The 26167-nt window shown below is 40.0% G+C and overlaps 2 protein-coding genes across 2 annotated transcripts; both read right to left on the reverse strand.

Moving 5' to 3' along the window:
• Positions 1–10082: 10082 nt before the first annotated feature.
• On the reverse strand, positions 10083–10555 carry LOC306779249 (protein C19orf12 homolog; the record flags this gene model as incomplete). Its single annotated transcript, XM_079271091.1, has 2 exons — positions 10083–10306; positions 10396–10555. The coding sequence occupies 2 exons, from the start codon at positions 10553–10555 to the stop codon at positions 10083–10085; spliced, it is 384 nt and encodes a 127-aa protein (XP_079127217.1).
• Positions 10556–18705: 8150 nt separating this feature from the next.
• On the reverse strand, positions 18706–19769 carry LOC306780750 (protein C19orf12 homolog; the record flags this gene model as incomplete). Its single annotated transcript, XM_079273214.1, has 3 exons — positions 18706–18971; positions 19061–19277; positions 19716–19769. 3 exons carry the CDS (start codon positions 19767–19769, stop codon positions 18706–18708), a joined length of 537 nt encoding a protein of 178 aa, XP_079129340.1.
• Between the last annotated feature and the right edge of the window lie 6398 nt (positions 19770–26167).

The following is a 26167-nucleotide window of genomic DNA, read 5'->3' on the forward strand; positions in this document are numbered from 1 at the left end:
CTTAGTGTTCCAAATGTACAGACATTTGGCAGGCGGGAAAAGAAAAACAACCGCAAGCGATGTATCCGAGATGAACACGAACATGACGCCTATCTTGCTCTGGGTTTCACAGTGGACGCGTTAGGAGATGAGGAGAGACCAGTCTGTGTTTTATGTCTGAAAACTAGCTGCGGACAGTATGAAACTTGTTTTGTTTAGTTTTTCACAGGTTGCACTTTGTTATCTTGAAAAGATGTTTAGTGCAAAACGGGTTAATTGCAGCCAATTTGCAATAAGCTATTTTTTGCCAAATTGTAGTTCTTTTTTGCACAGATATAACTTAATTTGCATTGTTCTAACAAAGTGATTGCACATTTTATTTGTTTTTGTATGATGGAGCAATCTGGTTTACTTAAGTGATTGCAATTTTCTTTGTTCTATTATTTGAAAAAGCACAGATGGAGGAGTCACAAAATGTTGTTATTTCAATAAATGTTCAACAAAGACCATTTTGTTACAATTTTGTTGGGGCATGAACATTTTTCTTCCTCCAAAGTGGAGCGCGACAGAAACAGTTTGAGAACCACTGCCTTATGCTGCGTTCACACCGGTCGCATTGATTTTTTGACGCACTGCAAAATCGCGTCCAACGCACCGCAAAAACACGTCCAACGCACCGCCGGTCGTGTTCACACCAAACGCCGCAAAATCGCTCCGTGCCGGAGAGGGGGCGTGGTTTATCGTCCTGGAAGCCGTTCACCTGGCCATCATTTCTTTCCGCTATCAACCATGAAAGGAATAAGGACAATTGCTGCTTTGTACGTGTTGTGGAAGTCCCTCAAACGTCGGAATGCCAAACGCCTTACATTGATAAGGCAGGGTATGTTAAATGCAGCCTCTGCTCCAAGGAGATAAAGTACAGCAACAAGGGCTCACATGCCCTCTCATCACACTGACAGACACTGTTCACTGTGATGACCACAGCCAGTGACCAACAGTGTATTATTATTATTACAGCGATTATTTTACTTTTAGAATGCTACATTTTAAAGCTCATATTTAAAATAAAATGCTCGATATGTGTGAGCATATGGCTCACACAAGTCTGCACTCATTTTGTTTAGTTTTGCACAGGCTGCACTTTATTGTTATTATCTTAAAAATATATTCAGTGCGAAACAGGTTAATTGCAGCGACAATAAGCTATTTTTTGACAAATATTAGTTATTTTTGCACATATAGAACTTTATTTGCATTGTTCTAACAAAGCGATTGCACATTGTATTTGTTTTTGTCTGATGGAGCAATCTGGTTTACTTGAAAGTGATTGCAATTTTCTTTATTCTATTTTTTGAAAAAGCACAGATGGAGTCACACAATGTTGTTCTTTCAATAAAAGTTCAACATGGAGCATTTTGTTACAATTTTGTTGGGGTGGTGGGGCATGAACATTTTTCTTCCTCCAAAGTGGGGCGTGACAGAAAAAGTTTGAGAACCACTGACTTAACCCAACAAGTCTGAACTGTAACGGAACTTTAACTGTAACGGAGGGAAATGAAGACGCTGCAGACATCTTAACGCTGATTGGCCAAGACTCGACATGTCGCATCAAATACATTTTATTGCGACGATCACAACATCACCGTTTCTCCTCGTCTCACTCCAATCTGAGAAACGCTGACCGGCTGACCCCCCCCCCCCCACACACACAAAAAAAAACTACGGATGTAGACTACTCACGTGGATGACATATTTTGATTAAAAACGGTTTATTTCGCCGAAAAGCGACACGTTTACAGGTATTATCAGGAGAAGAAGAAAACGACGAATTGCAACAGAGTCTCACTCCAAACTACATTAGAAGTTATCAGCCGGAGCATGAACAGTGTTTGAGAACTGAGAGAAGAAATAAAGTGAACCCACGTGCTCTTTGTATCCGGACTTCCGGGTTGAGAACAGCGTCCAGAAGCTCCCGTTGTCGTTTATTCTCCTCTTTTGAACGAGAGAGTTCCTCCTCGTACTCTGCTATCGTTCTTTCAAACAGACCAAATATCTCTTCACCAGCCGCAGTTAGTCGCTGGTTGACTAAAGATCTCAGCATTTCTAGTTTAGACATTTTGAGATGAGTCCTCTTCTTCTTCCTCTCCTCTCCTCTTCTCTTCTCTTGCTTCTTCTTCTTCTTCTTTCACTTTAATGGCGGACTACAAACCAACGTTTAAGGCGCCACCTACTGGACCGGAGTGTGTAACATCATCATTTTATGACAGTTATCATTACACAATAATAGTGTTATTTATAAATAAAGTAAAAGAAGAAAAAGAAACTTAACATTTAAAATAAAATTAATTGAAATAATTGAAATAACAAAATAAAAAATATAGACGTTATATTCTGGATATTGAACCCGTTCCATTCAAAATATTAAATAAAGCCCTTTTAAGCTGAACTAGTTTGTCCCCTGTCTCTAACAGTGACAGGGAACAGTGATGTAAACTAATATCTGGGGAAATGAATATTTTTTATCTTTAGAAGAATGTGACCCACACAGGATGTAGTCACATTGTTGTTCATGTATTTATTTTATTTTGACATAAAATTAACTTTATGTTATGAATGTTAAGAGGATCAGTGTTGGATCCTGTCCAGGCCAGAAGGGGGCAGTAGCGGAGCGGCTGACGTCACCCACTCTAACCTCCAGCTGTTCTGCTTTAGGCAAACATTTCACACTTAAGTCCTTATAAGCCTCACAAATGTGCCTTCTGATACAAAAGTGATACTTTAAAACATAGATATTTTGTCCTTTTACACGTTTAGGAAATACAACTTCGTAGTTTTTAATTGTCTGGCTCCAAACACTAAGAGCCCTAAAGCTCCCTCATCCACTGTAATGTTATTTAGTTATTTCACATCTGAAAGTCTGTGACACATTCCCCTGCACCTCAGACAACAGTACATCTTCTCCTAAAGACATCTAACCAACATGTTTCAGCACAACAGCTTACTGGCACTATAGGCCATTAGTTGGAGATAATAAGTCACACGTAAGATATTCCATTAAAAGTGTGACATTGTGTCACTTAACTTACTGAAGTCCAGGGGTGGAAGAATAATCCAGATCTAATACACCGCTACTATATTTACTATCTGTAATAATATATTCTAACCTACCTTATGTTGTTATCAACAATCTAACTTTGCAAAGTAACTATAACTAAAGCTTTGAAATATAGTTAATTAATTAGTTAGATTCCACCACTGCAAAAGTAAACATCCGCTCTTATTCATTCAAGGGGTTTGTCAGCAGTTGATACATGATCTAGAATATATATCGCTGTATGTTGTTAGATATTCAGTGAAGCAGATCATGATGGGAAAGCTATACTGTCAGCAAAAAATGTGGCTTTATCATAGTTATTTGGATAATAGTTGAGACTGAGAAGTATTTATTACGACTGGACGTTACAGTAAAGCACATCAACTGTTTTGTGATTATTATTTTTCTTTTGGTTGTGATTATGTTAATATAAGTGATAACTACGCCTAATAGTTTGGGCATTCAAGATACGACCAAAGGGAGAAGTGAGCCATTTAATAAGAAAAGAGCCATATATGCCTGGCTTAAGGATGTGATGTTTTTTTTAAGTCTTGAAAAAATTAAACATGCACTTAGAGCAGGGGTGTCAAGCTCATCTTCACTCCGGGCCACATCAGCATCACGGTCGGCCTCAAAGGGCCGGTTGTAAATGTAAGACGGTGTAAATGTAACTACTCCCAACAGATTGGTAAATAACTGTCTCTGCATTTGATTGTTTATTCAAATGTTAAAATATTGTACATGCAGTTATATAAATGTAAAACTATATTTCAGCACATTTCTGTTATTATAACTTAAATCCTTTTAATTTAGGGTTAAGAAACCCAGATTACTCTATCAAAGATCAAACTATTAAAGAAAATAGCAAACACAAGTAATTATAATAACTTTGTTCAAAGCTTAAAATCCTTTCAAGGGTGCGTTTGCACAATCCCACGTGAAGTGTTTCATGTGTTGTAAAGCCACGTTTAAAGTAGTCATCAATATACTCACAATAATATTTGCAAGTGTACAGTAAGCAGCCAAAGAGCTGCTTCTGTGACTGTGTGTTTAAGTAGCTCATCATTATGCCTTTCTATCTCATAACTTCGACTTTCGATCTCATCATTTCGACGATGGGGATATTTTTATTATCAAATCTAACTTTTTATTTTTTATTTTTTTTTTTTTATAAAAAAAGAAAATAAATTCTGGCGGATTCGTGGGCCACATAAAATGACGTGGCGGCACCCCTGACTTAAACTGTCTGAGAAGTTCGAGGGAGGTCAGAGACTTTCTAGTGGGTTGGTGGTTTTGCCCGTCCTGGCTCTCTGTCCTTCTCTCCAGCCCCTGCTCACTCCCCAGACCTGCCAGTCCTGGTCACATGACAGCCCCTCCCACCTACACACCTGTTCCCACTTTCCTCATCAGACCTGTAGTTTCTAGAAAACGCACCGAAAACATTTTACTCTACTATATATTTGAAGATTTTTTACGATAAGTAATTGTTTGTATGTGAGAAACATTTCACCAACAAAGACCACGCTTCTTATGATTGCAAATTAGTTTGAAATAAAATAACATACATCACAAAAAACAAAACAAATAGAACTGAAGCCACCGGGAGATCATTGACACACTTATACAGGGAGACACAGCTTGTTAAATCAGGAGAAACTTAATTTACAGTGAACAAATACATTTATTAAATTGTGCAAAGTAAAGTTAAAATTTTGGAGAGTCGACACTGGTAGAGTTGTTGAAGACAGTAGGGGCAGGTTGAAGATAGATGATGGCATGTGGAGTGGGACTGCCCTCAGTGGAAGAAACCTTGAACACCAGATGTAATGATGAATGGGGAGGAGGGTCACATCGGTTCGTACTGAAATGACAGCTGACTGCACAGAAGAGAACAGGTCTTTAAAGTTTGACAGGAAATATATGATTGGCTGAGGGAGGCCGTGGCGAAATCGCCCACTGTCAGCTGATAGAGTAGGAGCCAGAGAGCGAGAGTCAGAGAGATGAGGGAGTGAATGAGAGCATACAAAGACTGTCCTAATGTAGGAAGTTAGAGTAAATCCTCAAACTTTACATACCGGTAGTTATAGTATTTATAGTCATACAGTTGTAAATTAATTATTTCAAAATATCACTCCTCTGAGCAAAGCTCTATACGTTTTACTGTACTTGACCCACAGTAAATAATCAATACGAACAATTTGATATTCAAGGAGGGATTTGGTAATCCTTAAATTATTATAGTGGCACCAAACGTCCTGAGCCAAATTACGAAAAGTGGTAACGGACAAAATCTATTCTGAATCCAATGCTACAGGTCAGATATGCTGCTGGTTCACACGACAGGAGTTTGGTGAGAGTATATTACCCCATCATTGTACATCGGACACCGGAAGTACCCAAACGCATGTTGGCACATGATTTGAAGACTGGCCATCCCCTTGTTTGATACTACTGAAACAGCAGCCCAACACAGCGACATGTCACCGTTCAGGACTCTCACTCAGGAGATACGTGACTGCCTCTCCCCGACAGTACACGCTCACTGTCACGATCAGGGCAACCAGGGAAGTTACTCTTGCATGTGTCAAACTACGTTAGAGGCAAGACCAGTGTCCAGATATAACAATGATCCATAGAAACTTGTGAGGAGAGAAAGCACAGAGAGTGAGTGAATGACAGCATGAAAACACTGTCCTAATAGGAGGTTAGAGTAAATGCCAACATTTTACACAGTTAGTTCATTATTTTACAACTGTATGATTATAAATACTATATTTCAAAATATCCCTCCTCTAAGCAAAGCTCTCTAAGTTTTACTGTACTTTACTCTCAGTAAATAATCAATGCTAACAATTTGATATTCAAGGAGGGATTTGGTAATCCTTCAATTATAATAGTGGCACCAAACATCGTGAGCCAAATTATGAAAAGTGGTAGCAGTCAAAGTCTATTCTGAATCCAAAGTTACAGGTCAGATATGCTCCTGGTTTACACGACAGGAGTTTGGTGAGGGTATATTACCACAGCAGCCGACATCGGACACACCGGAAGCCTGAAGTGAGGTTGAAAAGCTTGCAAGTTCATCTGCCAATTTGCCAGATGACAGACCTTCACCTCAACAGGGAGTCTGACCAGTCATATAAAATAAAATAAAATACTTTACAAGAAATTTTGAGGAGTGGTTTTGCCTGTGGCTTCCCTCAGAGCTGTCCAGCTGTCCTCTGTGGAGCACTGGGCTTCATCCACAAGATGACACCTCAACATTCTAATCCCAGAACTCAGCTGTGTTCCAGTTCCATCCAGCATTCTATTCTATTCTGTTCTATTCTATGAATTCACTATTTGCTAGTCCAGTGTTCAGCATGTTTTCCATGGCAGTTTTCACAAAACTCCACACATTATGACCCATTAGCAGTAATGATACAACACTGTATATTAAAAAAAATTATTTTGTCTGTTGCTTTGCAAATATTTAAAATCATACATGCAAGTCACAACAAAAGTTTAAGCTGTTGCAAGTAACTCCACAAATGATCCTTTTAACATTGCTGAATCGGTGGCAGCCCTCCCATTAGTTTCCCATTACCCCATCTGGGGGTAATGGGAGACAATGACACCCGAAGTCTGTTCTTGATGTCCACTCTACTCCGCCATTTTGTTTTGATTGCTGTCACTGCAGAACATCCCGCTTCACAAAGAGGATGTTGGAAATGGAAGCAGGGTTTTCAGTGCTTTAGTGGCGATCTCAGGATATTCAGCCTCGATTTTAATCCAAAACACCAGCAGAGTTGTGACCGAGACAAAGCGTCTTGACATGTCAAGAGGCACAGGCGGATGAAATTGCGAGAGAATCCGGTCATTTTCCAAAATAAAACTTCCTTCAGACTCTGATAATCAATAAAACGGAAATAATATACAGTCCTTTGCTGCTCCACTCCCTTCCTGTATCTACCACTCTGTTCTTCAGTCTTTCTCTTTCCACCCTGAACTTCTTCCACTCTATCATGTTCAACAACATGTTCAACAGTTTCTTTACAGTTGCATATCTCACATTTATCCCACTCTGTCTTTTTCATGATGTGTATAACGTGTCATTGAGTCCTGTATGTCCGAACCTCAATCTGAAAGTAACATCTTCTTTTCTACTTTTACTTCCATCACTTCTCACTCTGACTGACGTCTGTATTTTGTTGTAATTTATACCCTGATTGTCATTATTCCAAATTTCCTGCCAAGATGTAATAATTCCGTGCTGTATTACTGATTTTGCTTCTGACCTCCCAAAACAAATTTCTAAAATATCATTTTTGTTTGACGCTCTTTTCTCAAGTTTATCTGCAACCTCATTTCCCTCTATTCCAACATGAGCCGGTGCCCAACAGAGATGTACATCTATTCCTAAATGTTGTGAGTTCAGTAATGATGTATAAACTTTAGTTAAAAGATCCTCTCGTACTGTTTGACCGGATTGTATACTTTGTATTGCAGCTGCAGAATGTGAACACAAAAGTACTTTCATTGGTTTGACCTCCTCCACCCACTGAAGACTGATGATTACTGCTGTCAGTTCGGCTGTGTACACTGATAACCAGTTATCTGAGCGTTTAGATCCATCTGTAAAGATATTTCCAGAATTAGAATATCTTTTATTCAGTAAATCTTGAACCAAGTATCCGATGTTTACATTCCTCTCAGTCCATTCTCTTCTCTTCTCTAATATCTCCAGATTTACCTTGGGTTGTGGAAATATCCATGGAGCAATGTTGCTACTAATATGCTGGACTATGTTGTATGGTATCAAATTTGAACTGTTTCACTTTCCTGTTAACTTCCCATCCAAAGCTTTTACCAGAGAATGTCGAGTACTCCCAACCATTGTACAGGACAGTCGCTGCTGTGTTTCCGTTAAGTCCACCCTGAATTCTAATCCAGTGTGATAGTGCTAACTCAGTTCTCCTCACATGTAATGGCAGTTCCCTGGATTTCACCAGCAATGCATTAATGGGTGTGGTTTTGACTCGGGAGATGAGTCAGAGGAAAAACATCCAACAAAAAAGGTCAACAGATAAAAGTCCATCGAGACAGGTTCTACGCGGAACATCCGGTTTCGCTGCAACTTGGTGGGTAACCAAATAAAAGCCCTTAAACTAATAAAATAGTATATCATTACTCCTATCTTCAGTTACCTTCCATCTGGTCCATATGTAACAGTTGTGGGTCGTGGAACGAGACGACTCAAGTGATTGTTTTCCAACATTTATGTATTGAAGACAAAATATCACCAATGAATTGCCTTCTGATCGTTTTCTGCCCCTCTGCTCCCTCAGCAACGTGTGATTTAATTCCTTTTATTCAAATACACACTGACCAATCAGAGCTCGGTACGTGGACCATTAATGAATGTTACATAATCACACAGTTTAAACTGACAAATGCAAAAAAAGACAGCTGGCAATAAATCTCAGACTGCATGTGTGAAATCGTAAATTAACAGATTTATGACATCACTGCTTCATTTAGAGCAGGATAGATCTGACTATAAGTACATGTGTGTATTATGGTAAATGAATGTGTTGCAGATGTGTTTTCATGGCGTGTATGACAATATTTTAGCCTTGTTCTTTCAGCTGTAGCCTTAGTGGTGCGAAACAGACTTTGGAGTAAATAGAAAAGAAATGTGTAAATATTCTCTCATCACACATTCACTGACGCGTGCCGGCTTCTTGAGTCGTGTCTTACAGTCTCCGGCTACTTTAATGTTTGGTGTGGGTGATTTTAAATCATGGAAGGAAACTTCCTCACTGCTTAGAATTATATTCATATATATTTTTATTTATTTGCCCAAAAGTCCGTTTCACATCGCTGGGTCTCAGCTGAAAGAATAAGAATACATCAAAGTAAAACATGAACGTGAATACACGTGTTATTATAGTCAGATCTATCGCGTTATAGATGAAGCAGTGATATTATAAATGGGTTAATTTACAGAATGACACAGTTAGTGATTTCTTGCCAGCTGTCCTTCCTGCATTTGTCAGTTTAAACTGCGTTACTTTCAGCCTGAATTATGTTCATGTTCTTGATGTTGGTCTCAGAGTGCACCAGACTGATGCATTTAACTTTAAAATGTACAACATTTTCTTCCAGGTGAGCGTGTCCCCGGCCCCCTCTAGAAAACCAACACTAACTAGAAAATAAAAACTCAATTCGTCTACCGGATCAAGCTAAAGACAGTACCAAATCTGAGCGTGGACTCAATGAGCGATGCTCTCAAATTGAAGGAACATGGTCTTGGATAAAGATAGGATGAAAGCTCCATCGTTCCTCCCCTGTGTGATGTTTCATGTGGTGTGTCAAATGTATTTTATACATTTTGTATAAAACCGTTATCACAAACAGAACCACTATGTCTCTTATATGATTAACAGTGCCATTGATGAATACATAATTCCTTCATCTGATGAGTGTACTTCCAATAATAAATGAATCCAGGTATACATGTGACCTGCCACCTCCCGGCTAGGATCCGTGCGGAGCGCGAGGACGTGCCTCCGTATTTGACGTTTGACAGTTTTCCTGTCTGCTTCGTCTGCCGCTGTGTAGGATTAGCCACTTTCCGGCTTGGAACCGTGCGGAGGCGTGGAGACGCCTCCTATTGCCTTTGGCCATTACCTGTCTTTTCCCTTGACTGAGAGAAATAAACTACCTTGGTTTTGAAATAGAACTCTGCTGTCTGAGTCTGCATTTGGGTCCGCGAAACACCCCACATCATAACAATACAGCTGTTTTCACAATAACTGTATAACCTGGAACCAAGACTGTGATGGCGTCTGTGCAAATTTACAACATGTGATTTCACATTTGATAAAGAGTCTCTTCAGCGTCATAAAACAGTTCACATTATTTTCAAAAGACCTTCTGAGCATGTGCACCCCTACGTTAGGGTATCCCAGTTCTTCCACAGACACTAATCCACGTAGTGCACCTGCGCCTGGAGCTCCTTGGAGATTTACCCGAGAAGGGTCGCCGTCAGCTGCTGCTTCAGGGTGGCGTTGCCCATCACTAGAGCAGTTAGCTGAGCCAAATCTGTCCACTGAATGTCTCCCAGCACGGCCAGAAGACTACCATAAAGCTGCTGCTGCTGCTGAGGACTGAGCTCCATTATGATCTGAGGCAGCGGTTTGAACTGTCCACTGGTCAGCCAGCAGCCCAGAAGGCCTCCGACAGCACCGCCTACATGTTAAGAGGGTTTCAAACATGTGGAATTATGATTGCACACACACGAGTGGGAGAAACTGTTGCATGCATTTATTCCCACTCACCGACTGCGATACCAAGAGGTCCCCCGACTAACCCTCCAGCGAAGGCCAGACCGCCCGCTGCTGCTGCTCCCTTCCCTGAGCCTTTCACTGTGGTCTGGATTTGCTGATTTGCAGATAACTCACAACACAGCTTCATGACATCATCAAGTCGATGGCACATACTGTGGATCAGATTTATACATTTCAGGAGTCTTCGGTGATTGTGTGAGGTAGCCCCTTTCTTGCTATTCTGTGACCAGATATGAAGCCCGTAGTGCGTGTTTTGTAGATGTGATACATTATAAAAGGGAAGCAAGTGTTGTTTACTGGTGGTACATTGCAACTATTATTTAATCTTGATCATTTTAAATGAACCAAACTAAATCCTGAAGAAAACACAAACTGACCCCTTCACCCCTTAATATACTTCATTTATCAGAAGATTATAATAACTTAACATATCTCGACATATTCACCCCAATAACAATTGACCAATGTGTTCAGGCTAAACTAATTACAAGTACCCTAAATTACTTTAATAATCTCTGAATATCACTTTAACATTTTAAAGGTGCACTTGACAGCAACTCATATTTGTGGGATGATAATTTTCAAAACATTTTAAATACAGGAATCAAACATGTATTGTAATATTTCCATGGATTCAGCGATTCAACTCTGATCTGACCTGGAAAGCATCTTTGGGATGCTGTAAAATACATGTGATGTGCTTTATATTCATGTTTGTGGTGATGTAAACTAATATCTGCGGAAATTAATATTTTTATCTTTAGAAGAATGTGACCCACACAGGATGTAGTCACATTGTTGTTCATGTATTTATTTTATTTTGACATAAAATTAACTTTATGTTATGAATGTTAAGAGGATCAGTGTTGGATCCTGTCCAGGCCAGAAGGGGGCAGTAGCGGAGCGGCTGACGTCACCCACTCTAACCTCCAGCTGTTCTGCTTTAGGCAAACATTTCACACTTAAGTCCTTATAAGCCTCACAAATGTGCCTTCTGATACAAAAGTGATACTTTAAAACATAGATATTTTGTCCTTTTACACGTTTAGGAAATACAACTTCGTAGTTTTTAATTGTCTGGCTCCAAACACTAAGAGCCCTAAAGCTCTCTCATCCACTGTAATGTTATTTAGTTATTTCACATCTGAAAGTCTGTGACACATTCCCCTGCACCTCAGACAACAGTACATCTTCTCCTAAAGACATCTAACCAACATGTTTCAGCACAACAGCTTACTGGCACTATAGGCCATTAGTTGGAGATAATAAGTCACACGTAAGATATTCCATTAAAAGTGTGACATTGTGTCACTTAACTTACTGAAGTCCAGGGGTGGAAGAATAATCCAGATCTAATACACCGCTACTATATTTACTATCTGTAATAATATATTCTAACCTACCTTATGTTGTTATCAACAATCTAACTTTGCAAAGTAACTATAACTAAAGTTTTGAAATATAGTTAATTAATTAGTTAGAGTCCACCACTGCAAAAGTAAACATCCGCTCTTATTCATTCAAGGGGTTTGTCAGCAGTTGATACATGATCTAGAATATATATCTCTGTATGTTGTTAGATATTCAGTGAAGCAGATCATGATGGGAAAGCTATACTGTCAGCAAAAAATGTGGCTTTATCATAGTTATTTGGATAATAGTTGAGACTGAGAAGTATTTATTACGACTGGACGTTACAGTAAAGCACATCAACTGTTTTGTGATTATTATTTTTCCTTTGGTTGTGATTATGTTAATATAAGTGATAACTACGCCTAATAGTTTGGGCATTCAAGATACGACCAAAGGGAGAAGTGAGCCATTTAATAAGAAAAGAGCCATATATGCCTGGCTTAAGGATGTGATGTTTTTTTTAAGTCTTGAAAAAATTAAACATGCACTTAGAGCAGGGGTGTCAAGCTCATCTTCACTCCGGGCCACATCAGCATCACGGTCGGCCTCAAAGGGCCGGTTGTAAATGTAAGACGGTGTAAATGTAACTACTCCCAACAGATTGGTAAATAACTGTCTCTGCATTTGATTGTTTATTCAAATGTTAAAATATTGTACATGCAGTTATATAAATGTAAAACTATATTTCAGCACATTTCTGTTATTATAACTTAAATCCTTTTAATTTAGGGTTAAGAAACCCAGATTACTCTATCAAAGATCAAACTATTAAAGAAAATAGCAAACACAAGTAATTATAATAACTTTGTTCAAAGCTTAAAATCCTTTCAAGGGTGCGTTTGCACAATCCCACGTGAAGTGTTTCATGTGTTGTAAAGCCACGTTTAAAGTAGTCATCAATATACTCACAATAATATTTGCAAGTGTACAGTAAGCAGCCAAAGAGCTGCTTCTGTGACTGTGTGTTTAAGTAGCTCATCATTATGCCTTTCTATCTCATAACTTCGACTTTCGATCTCATCATTTCGACGATGGGGATATTTTTATTATCAAATCTAACTTTTTATTTTTTATTTTATTTTTTTTATAAAAAAAGAAAATAAATTCTGGCGGATTCGTGGGCCACATAAAATGACGTGGCGGCACCCCTGACTTAAACTGTCTGAGAAGTTCGAGGGAGGTCAGAGACTTTCTAGTGGGTTGGTGGTTTTGCCCGTCCTGGCTCTCTGTCCTTCTCTCCAGCCCCTGCTCACTCCCCAGACCTGCCAGTCCTGGTCACATGACAGCCCCTCCCACCTACACACCTGTTCCCACTTTCCTCATCAGACCTGTAGTTTCTAGAAAACGCACCGAAAACATTTTACTCTACTATATATTTGAAGATTTTTTACGATAAGTAATTGTTTGTATGTGAGAAACATTTCACCAACAAAGACCACGCTTCTTATGATTGCAAATTAGTTTGAAATAAAATAACATACATCACAAAAAACAAAACAAATAGAACTGAAGCCACCGGGAGATCATTGACACACTTATACAGGGAGACACAGCTTGTTAAATCAGGAGAAACTTAATTTACAGTGAACAAATACATTTATTAAATTGTGCAAAGTAAAGTTAAAATTTTGGAGAGTCGACACTGGTAGAGTTGTTGAAGACAGTAGGGGCAGGTTGAAGATAGATGATGGCATGTGGAGTGGGACTGCCCTCAGTGGAAGAAACCTTGAACACCAGATGTAATGATGAATGGGGAGGAGGGTCACATCGGTTCGTACTGAAATGACAGCTGACTGCACAGAAGAGAACAGGTCTTTAAAGTTTGACAGGAAATATATGATTGGCTGAGGGAGGCCGTGGCGAAATCGCCCACTGTCAGCTGATAGAGTAGGAGCCAGAGAGCGAGAGTCAGAGAGATGAGGGAGTGAATGAGAGCATACAAAGACTGTCCTAATGTAGGAAGTTAGAGTAAATCCTCAAACTTTACATACCGGTAGTTATAGTATTTATAGTCATACAGTTGTAAATTAATTATTTCAAAATATCACTCCTCTGAGCAAAGCTCTATACGTTTTACTGTACTTGACCCTCAGTAAATAATCAATACGAACAATTTGATATTCAAGGAGGGATTTGGTAATCCTTAAATTATTATAGTGGCACCAAACATACTAAGCCAAATTACGAAAAGTGCTGACGGACAAAGTCTATTCTGAATCCAATGCTACAGGTCAGATATGCTGCTGGTTCACACGACAGGAGTTTGGTGAGAGTATATTACCCCATCATTGTACATCGGACACCGGAAGTACCCAAACGCATGTTGGCACATGATTTGAAGACTGGCCATCCCCTTGTTTGATACTACTGAAACAGCAGCCCAACACAGCGACATGTCACCGTTCAGGACTCTCACTCAGGAGATACGTGACTGCCTCTCCCCGACAGTACACGCTCACTGTCACGATCAGGGCAACCAGGGAAGTTACTCTTGCATGTGTCACAACTACGTTAGAGGCAAGACTAGTGTCCAGATATAACAATGATCCATTGAAACTTGTGAGGAGAGAAAGCACAGAGAGTGAGTGAATGACAGCATGAAAACACTGTCCTAATAGGAGGTTAGAGTAAATGCCAACATTTTACACAGTTAGTTCATTATTTTACAACTGTATGATTATAAATACTATATTTCAAAATATCCCTCCTCTAAGCAAAGCTCTCTAAGTTTTACTGTACTTTACTCTCAGTAAATAATCAATGCTAACAATTTGATATTCAAGGACGGATTTGGTAATCCTTCAATTATAATAGTGGCACCAAACATCGTGAGCCAAATTATGAAAAGTGGTAGCAGTCAAAGTCTATTCTGAATCCAAAGTTACAGGTCAGATATGCTCCTGGTTTACACGACAGGAGTTTGGTGAGGGTATATTACCCCAGCAGCCGACATCGGACACACCGGAAGCCTGAAGTGAGGTTGAAAAGCTTGCAAGTTCATCTGCCAATTTGCCAGATGACAGACCTTCACCTCAACAGGGAGTCTGACCAGTCATATAAAATAAAATAAAATAAAATACTTTACAAGAAATTTTGAGGAGTGGTTTTGCCTGTGGCTTCCCTCAGAGCTGTCCAGCTGTCCTCTGTGGAGCACATGGGCTTCATCCACAAGATGACACCTCAACATTCTAATCCCAGAACTCAGCTGTGTTCCAGTTCCATCCAGCATTCTATTCTATTCTGTTCTATTCTATGAATTCACTATTTGCTAGTCCAGTGTTCAGCATGTTTTCCATGGCAGTTTTCACAAAACTCCACACATTATGACCCATTAGCAGTAATGATACAACACTGTATATTAAAAAAAATTATTTTGTCTGTTGCTTTGCAGATATTTAAAATCATACATGCAAGTCACAACAAAAGTTTAAGCTGTTGCAAGTAACTCCACAAATGATCCTTTTAACATTGCTGAATCGGTGGCAGCCCTCCCATTAGTCTCCCATTACCCCATCTGGGGGTAATGGGAGACAATGACACCGAAGTCTGTTCTTGATGTCCACTCTACTCCGCCATTTTGTTTTGATTGCTGTCACTGCAGAACATCCCGCTTCACAAAGAGGATGTTGGAAATGGAAGCAGGGTTTTCAGTGCTTTAGTGGCGATCTCAGGATATTCAGCCTCGATTTTAATCCAAAACACCAGCAGAGTTGTGACCGAGACAAAGCGTCTTGACATGTCAAGAGGCACAGGCGGATGAAATTGCGAGAGAATCCGGTCATTTTTCAAAATAAAACTTCCTTCAGACTCTGATAATCAATAAAACGGAAATAATATACAGTCCTTTGATGCTCCACTCCCTTCCTGTATCTACCACTCTGTTCTTCAGTCTTTCTCTTTCCACCCTGAACTTCTTCCACTCTATCATGTTCAACAACATGTTCAACAGTTTCTTTACAGTTGCATATCTCACATTTATCCCACTCTGTCTTTTTCATGATGTGTATAACGTGTCATTGAGTCCTGTATGTCCGAACCTCAATCTGAAAGTAACATCTTCTTTTCTACTTTTACTTCCATCACTTCTCAATCTGACTGACGTCTGTATTTTGTTGTAATTTATATCCTTATTGTCATTATTCCAAATTTCCTGCCAAGATGTAATAATTCCGTGCTGTATTACTGATTTTGCTTCTGACCTCCCAAAACAAATTTCTAAAATATCATTTTTGTTTGACGCTCTTTTCTCAAGTTTATCTGCAACCTCATTTCCCTCTATTCCAACATGAGCCGGTGCCCAACAGAGATGTACATCTATTCCTAAATGTTGTGAGTTCAGTAATGATGTATAAACTTTAGTTAAAAGATCCTCTCGTACTGTTTGACCGGATTGTATACTTTGTATTGCAGCTGCAGAATGTGAACACAAAAGTACTTTCATTGGTTTGACCTCCTCCACCCACTGAAGACTGATGATTACTGCTGTCAGTTCGGCTGTGTACACTGATAACCAGTTATCTGAGCGTTTAGATCCATCTGTAAAGATATTTCCAGAATTAGAATATCTTTTATTCAGTAAATCTTGAACCAAGTATCCGATGTTTACATTCCTCTCAGTCCATTCTCTTCTCTTCTCTAATATCTCCAGATTTACCTTGGGTTGTGGAAATATCCATGGAGCAATGTTGCTACTAATATGCTGGACTATGTTGTATGGTATCAAATTTGAACTGTTTCACTTTCCTGTTAACTTCCCATCCAAAGCTTTTACCAGAGAATGTCGAGTACTCCCAACCATTGTACAGGACAGTCGCTGCTGTGTTTCCGTTAAGTCCACCCTGAATTCTAATCCAGTGTGATAGTGCTAACTCAGTTCTCCTCACATGTAATGGCAGTTCCCTGGATTTCACCAGCAATGCATTAATGGGTGTGGTTTTCACTCGGGAGATGAGTCAGAGGAAAAACATCCAAAAAAAAGGTGAACAGATAAAAGTCCATCGAGACAGGTTCTACGAGGAACATCCGGTTTCGCTGCAACTTGGTGGGTAACCAAATAAAAGCCCTTAAACTAATAAAATAGTATATCATTACTCCTATCTTCAGTTACCTTCCATCTGGTCCATATGTAACAGTTGTGGGTCGTGGAACGAGACGACTCAAGTGATTGTTTTCCAACATTTATGTATTGAAGACAAAATATCACCAATGAATTGCCTTCTGATCGTTTTCTGCCCCTCTGCTCCCTCAGCAACGTGTGATTTAATTCCTTTTATTCAAATACACACTGACCAATCAGAGCTCGGTACGTGGACCATTAATGAATGTTACATAATCACACAGTTTAAACTGACAAATGCAAAAAAAGACAGCTGGCAATAAATCTCAGACTGCATGTGTGAAATCGTAAATTAACAGATTTATGACATCACTGCTTCATTTAGAGCAGGATAGATCTGACTATAAGTACATGTGTGTATTATGGTAAATTAATGTGTTGCAGATGTGTTTTCATGGCGTGTATGACAATATTTTAGCCTTGTTCTTTCAGCTGTAGCCTTACTGGTGCGAAACAGACTTTGGAGTAAATAGAAAATAAATGTGTAAATATTCTCTCATCACACATTCACTGACGCGTGCCGGCTTCTTGAGTCGTGTCTTACAGTCTCCGGCTACTTTAATGTTTGGTGTGGGTGATTTTAAATCATGGAAGGAAACTTCCTCACTGCTTAGAATTATATTCATATATATATTTATTTATTTGCCCAAAAGTCTGTTTCACATCGCTGGGTCTCAGCTGAAAGAATAAGAATACATCAAAGTAAAACATGAACGTGAATACACGTGTTATTATAGTCAGATCTATCGCGTTATAGATGAAGCAGTGATATTATAAATGGGTTAATTTACAGAATGACACAGTTAGTGATTTCTTGCCAGCTGTCCTTCCTGCATTTGTCAGTTTAAACTGCGTTACTTTCAGCCTGAATTATGTTCATGTTCTTGATGTTGGTCTCAGAGTGCACCAGACTGATGCATTTAACTTTAAAATGTACAACATTTTCTTCCAGGTGAGCGTGTCCCCGGCCCCCTCTAGAAAACCAACACTAACTAGAAAATAAAAACTCAATTCGTCTACCGGATCAAGCTAAAGACAGTACCAAATCTGAGCGTGGACTCAATGAGCGATGCTCTCAAATTGAAGGAACATGGTCTTGGATAAAGATAGGATGAAAGCTCCATCGTTCCTCCCCTGTGTGATGTTTCATGTGGTGTGTCAAATGTATTTTATACATTTTGTATAAAACCGTTATCACAAACAGAACCACTATGTCTCTTATATGATTAACAGTGCCATTGATGAATACATAATTCCTTCATCTGATGAGTGTACTTCCAATAATAAATGAATCCAGGTATACATGTGACCTGCCACCTCCCGGCTAGGATCCGTGCGGAGCGCGAGGACGTGCCTCCGTATTTGACGTTTGACAGTTTTCCTGTCTGCTTCGTCTGCCGCTGTGTAGGATTAGCCACTTTCCGGCTTGGAACCGTGCGGAGGCGTGGAGATGCCTCCAATTGCCTTTGGCCATTACCTGTCTTTTCCCTTGACTGAGAGAAATAAACTACCTTGGTTTTGAAATAGAACTCTGCTGTCTGAGTCTGCATTTGGGTCCGCGAAACACCCCACATCATAACAATACAGCTGTTTTCACAATAACTGTATAACCTGGAACCAAGACTGTGATGGCGTCTGTGCAAATTTACAACATGTGATTTCACATTTGATAAAGAGTCTCTTCAGCGTCATAAAACAGTTCACATTATTTTCAAAAGACCTTCTGAGCATGTGCACCCCTACGTTAGGGTATCCCAGTTCTTCCACAGACACTAATCCACGTAGTGCACCTGCGCCTGGAGCTCCTTGGAGATGTACCCGAGAAGGGTCGCCGTCAGCTGCTGCTTCAGGGTGGCGTTGCCCATCACTAGAGCAGTTAGCTGAGCCAAATCTGTCCACTGAATGTCTCCCAGCACGGCCAGAAGACTACCATAAAGCTGCTGCTGCTGCTGAGGACTGAGCTCCATTATGATCTGAGGCAGCGGTTTGAACTGTCCACTGGTCAGCCAGCAGCCCAGAAGGCCTCCGACAGCACCGCCTACATGTTAAGAGGGTTTCAAACATGTGGAATTATGATTGCACACACACGAGTGGGAGAAACTGTTGCATGCATTTATTCCCACTCACCGACTGCGATACCAAGAGGTCCCCCGACTAACCCTCCAGCGAAGGCCAGACCGCCCGCTGCTGCTGCTCCCTTCCCTGAGCCTTTCACTGTGGTCTGGATTTGCTGATTTGCAGATAACTCACAACACAGCTTCATGACATCATCAAGTCGATGGATCAGATTTATACATTTCAGGAGTCTTCGGTGATTGTGTGAGGTAGCCCCTTTCTTGCTATTCTGTGACCAGATATGAAGCCCGTAGTGCGTGTTTTGTAGATGTGATACATTATAAAAGGGAAGCAAGTGTTGTTTACTGGTGGTACATTGCAACTATTATTTAATCTTGATCATTTTAAATGAACCAAACTAAATCCTGAAGAAAACACAAACTGACCCCTTCACCCCTTAATATACTTCATTTATCAGAAGATTATAATAACTTAACATATCTCGACATATTCACCCCAATAACAATTGACCAATGTGTTCAGGCTAAACTAATTACAAGTACCCTAAATTACTTTAATAATCTCTGAATATCACTTTAACATTTTAAAGGTGCACTTGACAGCAACTCATATTTGTGGGATGATCATTTTCAAAACATTTTAAATACAGGAATCAAACATGTATTGTAATATTTCCATGGATTCAGTGATTCAACTCTGATCTGACCTGGAAAGCATCTTTGGGATGCTGTAAAATACATGTGATGTGCTTTATATTCATGTTTGTGGTGATGTAAACTAATATCTGGGGAAATTAATATTTTTATCTTTAGAAGAATGTGACCCACACAGGATGTAGTCACATTGTTGTTCATGTATTTATTTTATTTTGACATAAAATTAACTTTATGTTATGAATGTTAAGAGGATCAGTGTTGGATCCTGTCCAGGCCAGAAGGGGGCAGTAGCGGAGCGGCTGACGTCACCCACTCTAACCTCCAGCTGTTCTGCTTTAGGCAAACATTTCACACTTAAGTCCTTATAAGCCTCACAAATGTGCCTTCTGATACAAAAGTGATACTTTAAAACATAGATATTTTGTCCTTTTACACGTTTAGGAAATACAACTTTGTAGTTTTTAATTGTCTGGCTCCAAACACTAAGAGCCCTAAAGCTCTCTCATCCACTGTAATGTTATTTAGTTATTTCACATCTGAAAGTCTGTGACACATTCCCCTGCACCTCAGACAACAGTACATCTTCTCCTAAAGACATCTAACCAACATGTTTCAGCACAACAGCTTACTGGCACTATAGGCCATTAGTTGGAGATAATAAGTCACACGTAAGATATTCCATTAAAAGTGTGACATTGTGTCACTTAATTTACTGAAGTCCAGGGGTGGAAGAATAATCCAGATCTAATACACCGCTACTATATTTACTATCTGTAATAATATATTCTAACCTACCTTATGTTGTTATCAACAATCTAACTTTGCAAAGTAACTATAACTAAAGCTTTGAAATATAGTTAATTAATTAGTTAGATTCCACCACTGCAAAAGTAAACATCCGCTCTTATTCATTCAAGGGGTTTGTCAGCAGTTGATACATGATCTAGAATATATATCGCTGTATGTTGTTAGATATTCAGTGAAGCAGATCATGATGGGAAAGCTATACTGTCAGCAAAAAATGTGGCTTTATCATAGTTATTTGGATAATAGTTGAGACTGAGAAGTATTTATTACGACTGGACGTTACAGTAAAGCACATCAACTGTTTTGTGATTATTATTTTTCTTTTGGTTGTGATTATGTTAATATAAGTGATAACTACGCCTAATAGTTTGGGCATTCAAGATACGACCAAAGGGAGAAGTGAGCCATTTAATAAGAAAAGAGCCATATATGCCTGGCTTAAGGATGTGATGTTTTTTTTAAGTCTTGAAAAAATTAAACATGCACTTAGAGCAGGGGTGTCAAGCTCATCTTCACTCCGGGCCACATCAGCATCACGGTCGGCCTCAAAGGGCCGGTTGTAAATGTAAGACGGTGTAAATGTAACTACTCCCAACAGATTGGTAAATAACTGTCTCTGCATTTGATTGTTTATTCAAATGTTAAAATATTGTACATGCAGTTATATAAATGTAAAACTATATTTCAGCACATTTCTGTTATTATAACTTAAATCCTTTTAATTTAGGGTTAAGAAACCCAGATTACTCTATCAAAGATCAAACTATTAAAGAAAATAGCAAACACAAGTAATTATAATAACTTTGTTCAAAGCTTAAAATCCTTTCAAGGGTGCGTTTGCACAATCCCACGTGAAGTGTTTCATGTGTTGTAAAGCCACGTTTAAAGTAGTCATCAATATACTCACAATAATATTTGCAAGTGTACAGTAAGCAGCCAAAGAGCTGCTTCTGTGACTGTGTGTTTAAGTAGCTCATCATTATGCCTTTCTATCTCATAACTTCGACTTTCGATCTCATCATTTCGACGATGGGGATATTTTTATTATCAAATCTAACTTTTTATTTTATTTTTTTTAAATCAAAAGAAAATAAATTCTGGCGGATTCGTGGGCCACATAAAATGACGTGGCGGCACCCCTGACTTAAACTGTCTGAGAAGTTCGAGGGAGGTCAGAGACTTTCTAGTGGGTTGGTGGTTTTGCCCGTCCTGGCTCTCTGTCCTTCTCTCCAGCCCCTGCTCACTCCCCAGACCTGCCAGTCCTGGTCACATGACAGCCCCTCCCACCTACACACCTGTTCCCACTTTCCTCATCAGACCTGTAGTTTCTAGAAAACGCACCGAAAACATTTGACTCTACTATATATTTGAAGATTTTTTACGATAAGTAATTGTTTGTATGTGAGAAACATTTCACCAACAAAGACCACGCTTCTTATGATTGCAAATTAGTTTGAAATAAAATAACATACATCACAAAAAACAAAACAAATAGAACTGAAGCCACCGGGAGATCATTGACACACTTATACAGGGAGACACAGCTTGTTAAATCAGGAGAAACTTAATTTACAGTGAACAAATACATTTATTAAATTGTGCAAAGTAAAGTTAAAATTTTGGAGAGTCGACACTGGTAGAGTTGTTGAAGACAGTAGGGGCAGGTTGAAGATAGATGATGGCATGTGGAGTGGGACTGCCCTCAGTGGAAGAAACCTTGAACACCAGATGTAATGATGAATGGGGAGGAGGGTCACATCGGTTCGTACTGAAATGACAGCTGACTGCACAGAAGAGAACAGGTCTTTAAAGTTTGACAGGAAATATATGATTGGCTGAGGGAGGCCGTGGCGAAATCGCCCACTGTCAGCTGATAGAGTAGGAGCCAGAGAGCGAGAGTCAGAGAGATGAGGGAGTGAATGAGAGCATACAAAGACTGTCCTAATGTAGGAAGTCAGAGTAAATCCTCAAACTTTACATACCGGTAGTTATAGTATTTATAGTCATACAGTTGTAAATTAATTATTTCAAAATATCACTCCTCTGAGCAAAGCTCTATACGTTTTACTGTACTTGACCCTCAGTAAATAATCAATACGAACAATTTGATATTCAAGGAGGGATTTGGTAATCCTTAAATTATTATAGTGGCACCAAACGTCCTGAGCCAAATTACGAAAAGTGGTAACGGACAAAATCTATTCTGAATCCAATGCTACAGGTCAGATATGCTGCTGGTTCACACGACAGGAGTTTGGTGAGAGTATATTACCCCATCATTGTACATCGGACACCGGAAGTACCCAAACGCATGTTGGCACATGATTTGAAGACTGGCCATCCCCTTGTTTGATACTACTGAAACAGCAGCCCAACACGGCGACATGTCACCGTTCAGGACTCTCACTCAGGAGATACGTGACTGCCTCTCCCCGACAGTACACGCTCACTGTCACGATCAGGGCAACCAGGGAAGTTACTCTTGCATGTGTCACAACTACGTTAGAGGCAAGACCAGTGTCCAGATATAACAATGATCCATAGAAACTTGTGAGGAGAGAAAGCACAGAGAGTGAGTGAATGACAGCATGAAAACACTGTCCTAATGTAGGAGGTTAGAGTAAATGCCAACATTTTACACAGTTAGTTCATTATTTTACAACTGTATGATTATAAATACTATATTTCAAAATATCCCTCCTCTAAGCAAAGCTCTCTAAGTTTTACTGTACTTTACTCTCAGTAAATAATCAATGCTAACAATTTGATATTCAAGGAGGGATTTGGTAATCCTTCAATTATAATAGTGGCACCAAACATCGTGAGCCAAATTATGAAAAGTGGTAGCAGTCAAAGTCTATTCTGAATCCAAAGTTACAGGTCAGATATGCTCCTGGTTTACACGACAGGAGTTTGGTGAGGGTATCTGACCCCAGCAGCCGACATCGGACACACCGGAAGCCTGAAGTGAGGTTGAAAAGCTTGCAAGTTCATCTGCCAATTTGCCAGATGACAGACCTTCACCTCAACAGGGAGTCTGACCAGTCATATAAAATAAAATAAAATACTTTACAAGAAATTTTGAGGAGTGGTTTTGCCTGTGGCTTCCCTCAGAGCTGTCCAGCTGTCCTCTGTGGAGCACTGGGCTTCATCCACAAGATGACACCTCAACATTCTAATCCCAGAACTCAGCTGTGTTCCAGTTCCATCCAGCATTCTATTCTATTCCGTTCTATTCTATGAATTCACTATTTGCTAGTCCAGTGTTCAGCATGTTTTCCATGGCAGTTTTCACAAAACTCCACACATTATGACCCATTAGCAGTAATGATACAACACTGTATATTAAAAAAAATTATTTTGTCTGTTGCTTTGCAGATATTTAAAATCATACATGCAACAAGTCACAACAAAAGTTTAAGCTGTTGCAAGTAACTCCACAAATGATCCTTTTAACATTGCTGAATCGGTGGCAGCCCTCCCATTAGTCTCCCATTACCCCATCTGGGGGTAATGGGAGACAATGACACCCGAAGTCTGTTCTTGATGTCCACTCTACTCCGCCATTTTGTTTTGATTGCTGTCACTGCAGAACATCCCGCTTCACAAAGATGATGTTGGAAATGGAAGCAGGGTTTTCAGTGCTTTAGTGGCGATCTCAGGATATTCAGCCTCGATTTTAATCCAAAACACCAGCAGAGTTGTGACCGAGACAAAGCGTCTTGACATGTCAAGAGGCACAGGCGGATGAAATTGCGAGAGAATCCGGTCATTTTTCAAAATAAAACTTCCTTCAGACTCTGATAATCAATAAAACGGAAATAATATAATATTTATTCTTCCTGTGCGGCCCGGTACCGGTGGTTGGGGACCACTGCTCTAAACTAAAGCTAACCTCAGTTACTATAAACAATGATATAATTATCAGTGAGGTTATGTCGGCCATATGATCAACATGCAGTAGATTCAGACTAAATCATCATGATGGGCCTTAATGTTGCCACCTGTCCTGTAAAATGCATTTATCAGCTGTTTTTGATTTATATTACGTTCTGCTGTCCCCTTGGCCAGGACCATATACTTTTTCCTTTCTATAAGTTCACTTGAGAAAAAGAGAAAACACTCAGTACTTTTCATTTATTGAAGTCACAGCAGTATACAAAAATATACTTGACCATGTGGTCATTTCATAATAAGGTTATTTATGTCTCAAAATGACATAAAAAATACAGAAAAAAATACAGAAATTGAAAAAAATACAGAACTACACTGCATTATAATTTTACAGTAATATGCTGTTAAGTCATTTCACGGTATGAATACTGTAGAATTACAGTACATTGCTGGCGTCTCTGCTGCCAGCACTTTACTGTTATTTGACAGAGAAATTGTAGTGTAGGAATGTTTCTTTTATATTTATATTGAATGAGAGGACTACAGATGTTTGTTCCTTATTGTGAAAATTAAGCCTCCAGAGAGGCGGATACAAAGATTCATCACTTTACTTTGCAGCTCTGCAGAACATTTAAGCCTCTTTAAGCTCATTGTTTTGGTTTAGGACACATTTAGGGTTTGGTTCGGTGTCCCCACTCTCGTCAACAAGCAGCTGTTTTGAGCTGACACACCAATACAAATCCACTGAGCGCTGCCTGCTCGGCACCAAATAACGGACAGAAAGTGGAGCGGTCAGTGTCTTAGAGCAGGGGTTCTTAACCTTTTTGACCTCGGGGCCCAACTTTTCAAGTACAAAGTGTCCCGGGGCCCACTCTGACTATATGCATCAAAAGTGTCAGACAACCTGTAGGTCATACAGAAACAGAGCAGTGGGCCTTTGGAGTCAGTACAAATTTAAGATTTTTGTCCGCATAAAATAAAAAAGTTTGGAGGTGCTGGTGATGTCTGCCTTAGGTGACCGGCATCTTCGCCTGCGAGGCAGATGGGGAACGTGGCGTGATCGATTCTTATGTACTTTGTGGAGTAGTCCAGGCTGGGAATTAGGTGGAGCCTGGTGATGTCTGCGCAGGTTGGGAGTGGTTGTTTGAGTGCAGCGGCCAAGCTTGGTTAGCAATTCCCAGGAGATGTGGGGATTGCGTGTGGATGGCTCGATAATCGGGCGAGGTCCATGTGGTTACCGGTGATCGATAGCCTGTGTTGTGTTGAACGGAAAGGCAGGAGCGAGGGAAGAGGAAAAGATGCTGGCATGCATGTGCGAGGGTTGGAAGTGCAGATTGGGGAAAAGAGGCTGCAGGGTGAGATATCCCTGATGCAGAGAGAGTAAGGAGGGGGTGCAATACGAACCGGCCCTCTAGAGGGGCTGGTGCGAGTGACTGGCCGTAGTTTGCCCATGCAAACTTGTCTGGGTTTGTCTGGGCGGGTTGTGACTGACGCTGACGCCTGACGCTGGTGGCTCGGCGATCAAGGGAGGTGTACTGCTCCCTAGTTGTGCCATATACCTACCTGTTCTGTTGTTGGAGCGGTCTGTCAAAATTCTTGTCCATCGCCGCACAGAGAAGGAAATCGCAGCAGAGGAGGGTGTGAATCTGGCGGAGCTCCGTGACCCCCAGCATGACAAGGACAGTGATTAACCCCCGCTGGGTCATCGTCCTCGGTGTGTGCACCCATCTGGGTTGTGTGCCCATCGCCAACGCCGGATACTTCGGAGGCTACTACTGATCCGTGCCATGGCTCCCACTAC

Source organism: Melanostigma gelatinosum, assembly GCF_949748355.1.
Source record: "Melanostigma gelatinosum genome assembly, chromosome: 1".
Lineage (NCBI taxonomy): Eukaryota > Metazoa > Chordata > Actinopteri > Perciformes > Zoarcidae > Melanostigma > Melanostigma gelatinosum.